This window comes from Pygocentrus nattereri, chromosome 28 (assembly GCF_015220715.1).
Source record: "Pygocentrus nattereri isolate fPygNat1 chromosome 28, fPygNat1.pri, whole genome shotgun sequence".
Classification (NCBI taxonomy): domain Eukaryota; kingdom Metazoa; phylum Chordata; class Actinopteri; order Characiformes; family Serrasalmidae; genus Pygocentrus; species Pygocentrus nattereri.
In genome coordinates, this window is record NC_051238.1 from 6707158 (window position 1) to 6720734 (window position 13577).

Genomic DNA, 13577 nt, shown 5'->3' on the forward strand with positions numbered 1-13577 from the left:
CTGCCTGAGACAATGTTTTACAATAGGTTTGAACATTTTTTTGTTAATATTCATGGCAGAGATACTTGCAAGAATAGTCCAAAGACACCTTATTTTTTCCAGATTGACCGTTTTACCCTTTCGCAGGATTTACATATAAACATTTTATAGGTTCACTGCAGGACATTGTAATCCACCACCACTGTGATAAAAGTCAGTGTTAAGTTTTTCTGATCCATTTCACATCAAACCTCTCTGAATGATTTGGTTTCTCAGCGATCGAATAATGCAGAAATGTAGAAAAATCGGTGGAATTCTCCTTTAAATGGATGTTTCGGTCAAAAATGCAATCAGTAAATGAAAGTAAGCCATTTCTTTAGTCCAGGCTACCGTGACCAGCCTGCTGTGAGCAGCTCCAGCATTGTGAATTACTGTGTTGTGCCAGTAAGGCCTGGTAGCGGATCGCATTGCCTATCCGCCTGCGTTTTGAAGCGCCGCGATCGGACTGCTGCAGCTGCCGCCTCCATCTGGGAGCCTGAAATCTGATCTGAAACGCTGGCAGAAAGGGCCAGCACACATGGCCTAGCATTTCTAAGGTGAGCCCTGCAAGTTGGGTTCATGATGGAACCAGGCCTGTGTGATATGGACTAAATCTCATTTCATAGTGTTTGCTGGCCGTCCCACGCGCCGCTGAAAACGCATCCTATCAGAGTAACTGTTGTTACAGGCTTTACGGAAAGTTGGCAAAAATCCTGTTCAATCATTGAGAAGTTGTAGCACATGTTCTGCTGTCAGAACAAAACCTTATCAACTTTACAGGAGACGGAAAAATAATAACTTTGAATGGAAGTTGATGAACTAGATTTCTTTCCAAGCACTTTTGGAGCATTTCTCTTGGTCTGTTCATCATGAAATTTTGCCACGTTGTCATGGTCAGCTGGACTTTTTGAAATTCTGTGTTTAAAAAAAAAAAAAAGACAAAAATAGACGTTGAAGTTTTTGTTCTGACAGCAGCAATATATAATGACTCTACAGCATGAGCTATCCTTTCTCATTAGGGTGAATGGGGGTGTTTGCTAACATTCTGTAAAGCTCATCCAACCTGGCAACAAAAGACTGCTTTTGTGGGTGGATCTTGAATAGGACCCTTGCGATAAACCTTGCGATTTATTAAAATGTTGTGAACCTGTTGTAAAAACATTGATGTGATGTTTTGATGGCAACACCAACCGTTCAAATTAGTTTGTTAGAATTGCCATAAATCAGCTACTTTATAACAGCAGAGCAGCTCCAGAGCAGCTCCAGCAGAACTAGATTTGTAGGTAAAAACAAATGGTCCTCTTATGCATTTAGATAAAACTCTGCTGATTGTTCAATTTTAGCAATAAATGGTCTTAAACGCTGTAGTTAATGAAGCCTATATCTGCTAATTCACTCTTTAACATTAGTGCACAGACTGCTGGTCACAGCAATGCAGGCAACAATCTCGCCAATCTAGCAGCTGACGAAAAGGCTCAAGATGAACACAGATCATTTAGAGATGAATCGACAGACTCTTTTGCATTTATAAGCACTCCAGCTAGTTTTGTGTTATGTTTAATTCGCAACAAGAAACTGTGAAACAGTAAAAAGTTGCAAAGTTGAAGTCAATTTCTTCAAAATTTTCCCTTCAGCTTTAAATGTTGCAGCAGTTACATTCCGGCGCTGGCTAATGATGCTGGCTAATGAAAAGCCATTCGGCCTCTGTAAAAATTGGAAGTTGAGAGATGGTTTTCAAGAAACTTCTGCTTTTGAGGAAAAGTTTCCTGCCAGAGATGCGAGAAAAGTGGTTTTTGTTTAGACTTTTTTAGCTGATACTAGTACATCAGCACATACGGAGATGTATTTACAGTGAAGATGTCAAAATGAACTTGAAATATTGAGGCTCCCAAGGTGGTTTGATGTGTATTGAAAGGACAAAATGGCTCTTCTTAACATTTGGGTTGCTGACTCCTGAACCAGGCTCTTAGTTGAACTAATTAGTTCAAGCCAAGCTGAAATTATTTGTTGCATCATGTAAATGTCCTGATTTGTTGAAACACTTGCAGAGCACTGCGAGTGTCTATGATTGGTCAGGATCCTCTCAGCAGACAAAGTGATGCTTTGAAAAAGCTTTCTTAGGATGTCCGTATTGCGAAGGCCACTATTACAGTAATTAATTGACGGGTATATTGTGCAGCCTGTGAGTGGAAACTAATTTCAGCACTTTTTAATGCGCACCTGCTGTTCAATAGATTAGAGGAAAAAACCTTTAAATGAGGCCTGTGTAAATAAATAGAAATTGTGCTCCATTTTCACTTCGAAAATCAGCAGTATTCAAACTTTTACACTGGGCTGTGTAATCATCATGTAAGTTAAACACTTTCTGTTCTGGTCCTTTAGATGTGCTGAATTGCATCATATACCAAGCTTCAATACTGCAACCACAACACCGTGTCCGTACTTTGTTCTGAGAAGTTCGTGCTCCAGTACAGCAGTTTCTTCACTGCTTAACATACATTGTGTTCGTTTCATCATTTGTCTAAAGCTCAGCAGGTGCTGAAATAGAGGAATATTTACATGATGTTGCCCAGCCCTAGTGGATCATGTGCCATGAGGCCTTGAGAATGCAGTTGGCTGTAGCCTCATTGGGTGGGAAAACTGCCAGTGTCCCTTTTCTCCCCTACTGCTAAGTGATGGACAAGCCAAATGGGCCGGATCTGTATGGTTATATGCCCACTGAGTCCAGTGATTTATTGTTCTCCAGTGACTCTGCGGTGGTGCTCGGCCTTGCCACCATAAAAAATGTAGTTATGGGCACCAGAGGAACTTGTTTTGGCCCTCCCTCTTCTAGGTTGGTGCTACTACAGTGCTAAATAGGCAAGAAAAAGCTTTTTAAAAAGGTTAATCTCATATTTGCCAATGCAGAACATTAATGCTCTGTTCTAAATGTCATGGCCAGCCAAGATTTCAGGTTTGGTGGCCATTTCCTGTTGCTCATTTGTTCTAGTAGCTGTGCTTCACTGATTAGTAATAATGAATAATAATCATAAAAATAATAATACTTTCATTTACTCTTTATTTATGGAATTAAGTCCCCTGAAAAGAGCAAAGCTGTAAAACGGGCAGAGAGCGGGCCACTGAAATATTGGACATCACCTTTAGGTTCTAAGGCTTTTGTGTAATTTTTTGCTTTTCTGCTTTTTTTTCCTTAACAGCTAAAAATGAATAACTTGTGATTGATGAACGTTTTGACTAGAAGTTTAATAAATGAAGGATCACTGACTTTTGGTCTTCTGACTTCAGCATTGTAAAACTATTTATAGCAGCTTTTTTACAACGTACAGTGCTCCTTAGGGTAAAACACTGCCATTTAATTTCCTTACTGCATAATTATCTTTTAATGACACCACCAGATGCTCAAATAAGTGGAGTCCCTTAGAAATACCTCAAATCAACTAGAGCTGTTTGAATTAGTCATACAGTGTGTAGTTACGGGGCTATTAATCAGGTACAGAAGTGTCAGTAAGAGCAGTCCTCAAATAATTACCATGCAGTAAAGCTGCATCTGCTCTTCATCTGCAAAATAAAGAGCGACTTAAAATTAGACGGTGATCTTTATTCACTAAAATGTAGTTGTATTTAAAAATGTCGCTGCAGTCAGCAGGTCATTATGAAGCTAAATATGAAATCGACTATTGCTGTCATTGGTTACAGGGCCAAAGTTACTTAAGCATAAAGCTATTTTGGCCTCTTCTGCCCTTCTGAAACAAAATTCTCAGAGAAACCATGATGCATAAGAATAAAGATGATGCTAGTGCTGTAGACCACAAAATGCAGGGTTGCCATTTTAAACAAAACATGCTGATGGTCACATTCAAAAAGGCCTGTATCGTGTTCTGTTTGGTTCTGCTGGCCTCTGCAACCTGCGCTCCCTCTGCTCCACTCAGCAGTAGTGATGAATCACCTGGCTGTAGAAAAGCATCATCGGAACGCGTCTGAACTCAACCTGCACGAACGGCACTGTGTGTTCTTGTTACCTTAACGCAGGTCCTCCTCAGCTTTTCATTATTACAAAACCGCTGAGTGACCTGCTTGGTTTACCTCACATGCCACCGAAGAGAGTCAGCAGAGCCCACAAGCACTGATTTATGATGAGATATTAGAATAATAAGGTTGTGCACTGGATCAGATGTGGCTTTAATTCACTCCTGATTCGTCATAACCTCATGCAGGTTTCTCCTGTTCACCAAAATCAGGCCGTTGCTGGTTTTAACCTGGCTTTTTTTTCGTCATTTGGCTGGTTGGAGCAGATTAATAAGAGTTTATTAAATTTTGAGACGTTGCAGCCCGAAACCCAGGCAGTATTATCCCCCAGTATTAGAAATTAAACGAAGCGCTTGTCAGTACAGTATGAAACAATATCACTGCCTGACGTGGATTAACCTCCTTAACCCAGCACACAAGAACCTCTTTGCATGATGCTGGTTTCATAATGACCTGGTGAGTTTCTGCCCTATGAATTCTTGGATAATTTCCATTATGTAACTGATTCTCTATGCATCATCAAAGCTTAGAGACATTGAAGCTTTAATCTGAACAACTTTGGTCACGCAATATAGGTAATTTTGCTGTCATTTATAATTAATGTAATTGTATTGGCTTGATGTGAGATGTGAGGTGTTCTCCGTATTGGAATACTGGCTGCTGGAATCAATGAGTACACGTAGTACACCTGTGCACACCTGTGTACTATGTTAAATATACAGAACATGTTTGTTGTGTCAGAACACAATCGCCAAAACATTACATTTAACCAACAACCGAGTTGGTCCAACTCTGAAGATGAGACGACACTAAATTACTGTCAGTTGGTCTTTGTGGAGCTGGAGAATGAACTGCCAGCTGAGCAGCAAGTGGGTGGAGTTCGTTACTCTGACAGCACCAAGCTGCTTGTTAAGAAGCTATAATTTGGCGAAAGAAATTAAAACACATTAGATGCCACGTTCACGACCCAGTTTATTTATTTCACTGCTGTATAAAAGCAGTGTGTGTGTGTGTGTGTGTGTGTGTGTGTGTGTGTGTGTGTGTGTGTGTGTGTGTGTCTTTATACACACTAGGAGTGTAACGAAAACAAGACCAAAACGCAGACACACATGGTCTCCTGTCACGGTGTTGTAATTTCAAACACTGAGTGTGAAGATGATGTCTCTGGGGACTTTCTGCTTCAGTTGTTTTGCTGTATACAGCATGTTGATTGGGATAGGGCATGAAACCTGTAGTGGAGAAGTTCTTGTTACATGGACAGTGGTTAGAAATGTTATGTTAAATGTTCCTCATAGAAACTGAAAAAGTTCCATGTGGAACCAACATTTCCTAGAATAGTCATTATTTATCATGCAAATTGTTGGATTTTGACACTTCGTTGTAGAACCTTTTAATCAAATTTTTTATTTTCTTTATTTATTTTTGGTCTTTTACTTGGCCCAGAATCTGAATCTTTACTGAAAGTTGACCACTTTCATTGTCCAAAATTTCGGTGCATCCCCCGTTTTGATTAAAAAAAAAAGGCTCACTTCTTTGGAATGCTTACAGATTCAATGCAGTCGTTACCATGAATGTTTACAACATAAAAAGTTCTCTTACTGAGAACTGGCACGTTGCCGTCTGTGCTGTGACATACAGGCCAGTATTACGACAGGAGTAGATATCTTGAGCAAGCTGTTTGTCTTGTTGCACTCTGTAAAAATGATGCAGCTTTTTTAACTTGACCTAATTTTAAACTTCACTGAACTGATCATTTTTAGATTAACCAGGTTACTTAATATGCTTAGAAAGTTGCATTTATTCAGTGCGTGTTTGTTGCCGAGTAGCACAGCAAGTATCACTTTAAACCGTGTTCATCCCCTTTCTGATGTGCAGTCGCATTGGCACAAAATGGGTCATTAATCCCTGGAAACTGACTGAGCTGCATATCCTGTGATGGAATTATTATACCAAGAACTGTATCCTAATATTCGGAAGAGCTTTGAGGAATGCTCTGTGCTGAACTGATGTAGTGCAGCGTGATCTCAGCTGTATTATGTTAATGCACAATTCTTATGCTAATGAGTGCTAAAGATTCGCAGTGAGGCATGACTTGTAAAATGTTAGCAGCTTTATTATTCTCATGACATTATTACAAAAACTGTCAGCTACGCAGTGAACCATGTTTTTTTTGGAGCAGAGAGGCATGTTGTTTTCAGGTTTTGCAAACCTGACCTTTTGAAAGGTACAGTACTGCGCAAAAGTCTTTCATCCATGAATATCACTTAAAAATGTTTATCTGGGCAGTATGTTTTCCCTGTTTCTGTGGAAGTACATTAAAGATTATTTTTCAGTTTTTGATGATTTGAAAAGACCCGTTTCCCTTTGCATTGTGTGTAAATTTCACGGTGAATGGACCAGGAGAAATGGCGGGGGGGGCGGGGTCTGGTTTCATTGACTTACATGACTTATCCCAGCTGTCATTGGGCGAAAGGCAGGATACACCCTGGACAGGTCGCCAGGCCATCGCAGGGCAGCCAGACAGACAGACACACACAATCGGTCACTGTGCAGTTGGCCTGACTGCATGTCTTTGGACTGTGGGAAGAATCCCATGCAGACACTGGGAGACCACGCAAACTCACACAGAGAGGACAGTGGTTGCCCAGCCGGGAACTCGAACCCAGGCCCTCCTTGCTGTGAGGCGACAGCGCTACCCACCATGTCACTGTGCCGTCCAACATAAATACAGTAAAAAGTAATATATGATTTAAAAATGCATTGGTATTTTTGGTTAGATTGGAAAAATACAGGGTGGAAATAAAAATAATTCACATAATACTTCAAGATGTTTTCACAAGACAGTGTCATAACATTTTTAAATGGTCTTTTATATGTAACTTTTTTCTGGCATTTTAGAAGTTCGAACCGTGTATAAAATAAATCACTTAGTATGAAACATTTACTGGATTTAGTGGCATGTAAAATCAGGACTATTCATGTCTTCTTTGTAACATGCAGTTTGGGTAGGTTTGGTGTTGGTATATATTTTTGCAGTACTGGTGATCGTAGTCCATGTCATATTGTCATGTAATTTATTACAGTAATAATAAATAGTCATATTTCCCATTTAGAACGCAGGTTTGGTTCCTCCTTCTGCATTCTAGTCATCGCATGGATTTATTAAATCCCATCAGCAGCACCTGATTAAATATAACAAAGGATTGATTAGATGAACTAGGTTTTGGATGATGACTGCAAATACTGGCCTTTCTTGAGTAGATGTTTTGGAAATGTGTAAGCAAACACATTCGCATAGAACTAATCATTTTTGTGTATTTAAGAAGTTATAAATTTTATTAATAATAAAAACGAAACCAAAATTGTGCGGACACTGGGCCAAAAAGTGAGTTGGTAAAATAAATGAAGTTAAAAAATAAGCCCTATTAAAATGACTGGCATGTTTGCTACAGTGTGTGCCATGAAATCCAGCGTCCATAGAATGTTTGCTCATCCAAGGCAGTAATTTTCATTATTATTTTTAGATTACAATTTGCACCTTTTGCTGTCGTTTCTGAAAATTTTAATTATTTGTAAAATGCAGGCTACTGTTGGTGCTGGCATGCATTAACGGTAGCCTTGGGGTGTCGTGTTTTTAAGTGGAATATTAAGTGGGTTTTAATGCTCCGCAGAAACTGAGATTATAAACTGCCTGTCTAATGTCCCTCGTAGAAGCTGTGGAATAGTTCTACACGGCTGATGTTTATGGTCTTGACCTGCAGCCGCTCAAACTGTTGGAGCACGCCTGTGAAGACTGAAGCAGGAAAGTGACCAAGGCTTTGTAGTTGCAACTGTAACTGCCGCACCATTAAAGCTGTATATAGAATTTTCAGTGAAGAATTACATTTGGACACTTTGTTCTAAGACAACTTAATATTTTTCCCCTTTTCAAAAACCGCAAGTACTAATTTTGACCGTGTTTGGCTCAAAGTCGTGCTTCTTCTCTACTGGTGTAGACAATAAATCGCCCAGCTCTAGTCTGTGTGTGCTGTGTTTGTGTGTGTGTGCTGGCAGGTGTGTATCAGATGCGTGGCAGCAGCTGAATGAGAGAGAAGAGTTGAAATCAGCAGTGGTCTGTTGGATGTTGAGCTCTAATACTGCAGCTGGCCCAGATGACAGACGTGGCAGCTTGGTAGAGATCAGAGGTCACTGGGATGGGGCAAGGGAACACATGCTTCTTTACTGCTATAAACGTTAGGGAGTGTATCTCCCTGATCTTTCCTACATCCCTTCACACTTTTCCAAGAAGGGGCCATTTATGTGCAACTGTCCACTGCATTGCGTCATAGTCCAGCAGATGAAGTTGATTGCTGTGACAGCTTGTATTTAAATCGAATGACCTATGAAGGAGCGATTTGTTTGTGTGTGTTGTGCATGTAGTGTGTTAGGTGATGCGTGGTGACGGAGTCTGGCTGCTTCCACGAATGCATTTTTGCTTATTGAAGGCACTTTAAACCGCTGTGAGCCTGTATTCCTTCACCGTAAGCATTTTAGAATGCACTGTGGTGGCTTATTTGTAAGCCATCTGTTTTTTCTAAAATTATTTATGTGTGTCTCTTTGGCTATCAGCAGTAGCCACTGTGCTTGTGGGCTGGTAAGATTTTCTGCTGTCCCAACGTGACACTGCTAATCTGGAGGTTTCCAGTCTCAGAGCATTGTGCCCCCTTTTGGGTTTTTATAGCTCTAACACACTTGATCCAGCTCAGTCGGTTGTGATGAAACCCTTTATTTACAGTTGTGAAAACGTTCTTTTTAGGGTGGTAACGTGTGCTAGCAGTAGGACTGTAACCATACAGGTTTTTAGTATCAATGCCACAAATGTTTTTTGCCCGGATGTAATTGGAAGTGGAAAGAGGAAAAAGGCAGAAATTTTTGGCCGAAAAATCAGAAGATTGTTTATAATGCTACATCATTTTTAACAAGTCAGGAGGAGAAAAAAAACTTTTAATCATTTTAATAGAAGCGTCGGAACAGACATCTTAAGATTTTTCAGACCACATCATATGTCCTGACATCACACGCACAGGCTCAAAAAGGTGGCCCGGCTTGATGTTTAGATCTGCAAAACCAGCATTATATTAAAGAAGATTTGGCAGGCGATTCATGATCGTAGATGATTCACTTCCTTGACCAGGTTTGGACTCTTGATGATGCTTCTTCAATGCGCTTGTAATCAGCAGATTTGATTGTGGAGTCTGAAGCACAGTCAAATGTTCTTATGTTGCTTGATCACAATCCAAGTCTCCGGATCTCCAAATTCTACATAGTGCAGCATTAACAAATAATCTGAATGCCAGTGTAAACTAGAAATGAAGGTTAAACACACTCTCGCTGGTCAGCGCGGATGCATTCAAACTGATCGAACAGCAGATCACCAGCAGTGAAACAGCTTGGTTTTCTGTTCTGTCCATGCTTTAGCTCAGGAGGTCCAAAGCAGTGTTCACGTGCTTGGCATGTTAAAAATATGAGGTGTTTGCTGTTCTAGCAGAGGCATTCTGGAAGTCAACTTTAATGCATACTTTTGGGAATCCAAGAAGTATTGTATTTGCATCTTTTTAATATTTAATATTATTTATCAAGCTGTTTTAAATGAGCTGTCGTTCTCTTATTGCTTTTTAGTTATCGCTAAATTAATAAATACAAGCCAAATGTGTTCTAAATTTCAGTTTTGGCCAAGAATTTTCATTTTGGTGCGTCACTAATTCTTTGTTGTAATACATTAATGAAGGTTTGATGCAATTGAAATCGATGTAGAATTTAATTTTTGTTTTGTAGAGTTCTGAAATATTTTTGAATTGCTGCTACACAAAAGTCTTGAAAACTCACCTGCAAGAAATGCGTAAGCAATTGAACAGGTTTGCACAGCATAAGCCTTCCTCGCCGACTTTACTGTGATGGAGCGCGTCCACATGCCTAGTTTTGATCACTGGCAGTTGTTTCCCTGGTGAAAGAACAAGGTGCGTATCTGTGATGGATGATTTAGGAACTAATGATTAGTGATTAACACTTTGTTCTTTTAACATTCCACAAAGCTGATTCTTGACTGTGGAACCCAGTATGTAATTACCTCACCACTTAAGGTGGAACTGAAAATAAGCTGGCAAATATGAAGCTAACATCCATTCTGCAAAGGCGCTTTCGAACAGCAGAACAACAGTAAGCATGTTGTGTAGAACTATTTCTCAGTTTCTGTGGTACATTAGAGAAGAGACTTGTAACCATTGCTTGTGTTGAGACTCAAGAGGAAAGACAACACCCAATAACTTTTCCATTACAGGTTTAATTCGACTTGGTACGCAGAATACCGCACAACAACAGAAACAAAGCCTCAGTTTTAGGGGTAAAATTTGCTAATGACTGCCAAATCGTTATAAAAAGTAAAAGAGGAAGTCATGACCTTAGTAATGAACAATAATAATAATTCTAATAAGTTGATTTCATGTAAACTGCTTTAATTTAACTTTTTTCAGTTTTTGGTTTCATTGTTCAGGTAATTGTGTTCTACACTGACGTGCCGAAAGTGATGAGAGAGCAGTGTGTAAACTGATTAAGCAGTGTTTTCTCAGGGGTCGCCTTGGGAATGCCCACACCTGTATAAGTTGTGAGGTGTTATCTTGAGAGTGAACACTGACCAGTGTGCTCGTGGCAAGGCGACGTGAATTATAGGAGTTTGAGCAAGGTGTGATGGTGGGTGCCAAACGAATGGGACATTCTGAAGTTGTGTGGGCATTTAAGATTCCTCAGTCCACAGTGTGACGTGTGTGCCAGGAATACGTCACAGAAGGCATTACTACCCACAGAGGACAGTGCAGTGACTGTCCAAGGATGCTTAATGATTGTGACCGACAGCGTCTGGCTGAAATGTAGGAGGCCCCACGCTCATATTCTGCAGGTCAGCGCAGAGTTCTCTAACTTCCATGGGATATGGGAGCAGAAAACCCACCAGAGTGCCTCTGTTAACACCACGACACTGGACACAGCACGGAACCTCACTCGTAAGGTTGCTAACTGGACCCTAGAGAGCTAGCAACATGTGGCGTGGTCCGATGAGTCACAGTAATAATCGTTTTGGTCTGTTAGGGTTTGTGGGTAACGCACATCGTATGAAGCCATGGACCCCAGTTGTCAGCAAGGTGCTGTGCTGTCTGGTGGTCATTCCATACTGGTGTGCGGCGTGTTCTCGTGACCTGGTTTGGTGCCACTGGTTCACTTAAACTTGTCATTGACCGGTAACCACTATGTTTCACTGCTTGGTGTCCATTTGCATCCCTTCAAGGACTTCATGTACTCCCACAAAGATGGCGTATTCCAGCAGGATAATGCACCATTCCATCAGGCCCAAGTTGTGCAGAATTGGTTTGAGGAGCTAGAGTTCCCAGGAATGGTGTGGGATGCTGTTTCACCAGAAATGAGCCTAATCAAGCTTTTGTGGGATATTTTGGAGAGGTCCATTTGCACCTGAGGTCCTGCACTTACAAATACCGTGGAGCTGTGGGTGGCTATCGAGACGGCATGGCTCTACATGGCTCCAGGCGGCATGGCTCTACATCCCTCTAGGCGGCATGGCTCTACATGGCTCCAGGCGGCATGGCTCTACATCCCTCTAGACGGCATGGCTCTACATGCCTCCAGGCGGCATGGCTCTACATGCCTCCAGGCGTCTTCTATCCACTTGTGCAGTCAATGGCACGTCAAGTCGCTCCACTATGCTGGGCTAGAGGGGGTCCTAAACGATACGAATTTCTGTCCTTTGACACGTCTGTGTAAATTTCAGTTTAGTTACATTTTGGTGAATCATTAAGTAAATATCTTTAAGTGTGGGCAGCAAGTCTGAAGCTGAAAAGAGACACTTCAAGACTACATTGAGTGGAGAACCACACAAGACTCTCTGGAGATAACCCCAGGGTCTGGCTTGTGAGTCTGGAGATCCACTGTCCAGTGGTCACGTTTCCTTGGGCGTTTTCCTGCCAGCAGATGTTGCCTTGGCCTGAATGCGGCTCTCCCAGTGCATGCTGGGTGTCACAGATGGACGCTCCTCTGTAACCTGAGAGCCTGCAGAGCTGATGGAAGCATTGCTCAGGGTTTTCCCTGACACATACCATTAACCACTGGAGAGCTTTCTAAGCGTCCACTCTCCCATTTTCATTTTTATTTTTTAAAGAGGGAGGGAGATTTGCTGCTGATTGGCAATTAGAGCAGTGATGCAGTGGTGTTTGAGTCATTTCCCCTTCAGTTCCTTTCTCCCATCATGTTTGACATTAATGGCCTTGTATTGATGTAATTAGTGAGCTTGAAGTAGTGTTGATCTTATTTGTAGTGTTTTTTTTTTTTTAAACGCTGTAATTCTGTATTTGTCTGAAAATGTTGTTGCAGCATCATTTAAACTTTGTTAGAACAAGTTTTAAGGTAGTTTTCCTGTCAGACTTGATTTAATTTGTCTTGTAATGTGTTAAATGCGAACATTTATCAGAGTTGTTTTCATGAAGCAAATGAAAACAGTGACTGTCTGCTTGAGCAACTTCCTGGTAGATGTGTTTATAAAATGCGACACTGTTCCGTCATTTCTCTTTTAACAGCAGGGGGCTTTTCTAAGCTGCCTCAGATGAAGATTGACGTTCTTAACATTATGGCTCAGCTGGTGGAATGTTATGTCACACATCTCTTATACAGACAGTAATCTCGCTACATGCTACTGGCTTTTGGAAGAAAAGAGATTTTCTTTTCTTCGGATTTATACTTCAGTATGTCTCGCGCTGCATCCCAAAGCCAGTGGTTTATTTTGCTTAGTCAACAGTGAGAGATTGTCACGTTATTTGTTTGCAGTGAATGTTTTGGATCACTTTTTTTAATCCCCTGATGTTTCTTTTGTTTTGTTTTTTTTGTTTTTTTTTCAGGAGCCAATTAAGTCCAGGGCGCCACAGCTTCACTTGGAGTACAGATTTTATAAACAGTTGGGAAACTCAGGTAAGCGTAATGATCACAGATTCTCTGTTCTTTGCTTTTGTCTACCGCTGGAGGAGAGTTGTTTGTACACAGTCTTTTCCTGCTCCTCGTCCTGTGTGGCTTCTTTTTTTCGCCTGCTCTGTGTGCTGTGAGAACCACGGGGGCGGCGAGCTCTGATGGTTTTGATGTGGCGCTTCACCTCTCGGCTGAGAGACAGTGGAGGAAAGGCTTGACTAGTGGGTTGCAGTTCAGGAGAGGTCAGAGGTTAGGGGCAACCTTGAGTAAATGCCTTCATACATGCAGTGGAAAGTCCCCTGTAGATTGTCTAGAGAGGCTCACATTGTTAACAATCTGGTGAAGCACTAGGTTCAGGTTTTGGGGTGAAGTTAAGGTGAAGATTTAGGGTTAGTTTTAATAGTCTATTAAGGGATGCAGTGGTATTGGAATTGTGGGCCAATGCCAAATCTAATATTTTTCATGTACGTATCTGTTGATACCAATGTGATGCATAACCGTTTATAAAAATTTAGAAACTTGGACATCTACCTGGG

The 13577-nt window shown here is 41.0% G+C and overlaps 1 protein-coding gene across 4 annotated transcripts in view; it reads left to right on the plus strand.

The window, feature by feature from the left end:
- The window catches only part of csnk1g2b (casein kinase 1, gamma 2b), a 63837-nt gene that overhangs the window by 18502 nt on the left and 31758 nt on the right, over positions 1-13577 (plus strand). For 3 of the 4 annotated variants that reach the window (XM_037535861.1, XM_037535859.1, XM_037535860.1), the window contains exon 3: positions 12978-13047. In XM_037535861.1, coding sequence (XP_037391758.1) covers positions 12978-13047 — 70 coding nt within the window. Of the gene's footprint in view, positions 1-12676; positions 12825-12977; positions 13048-13577 lie in introns of those variants that run through there. The other variant, XM_017718176.2, reaches the window with a different exon arrangement.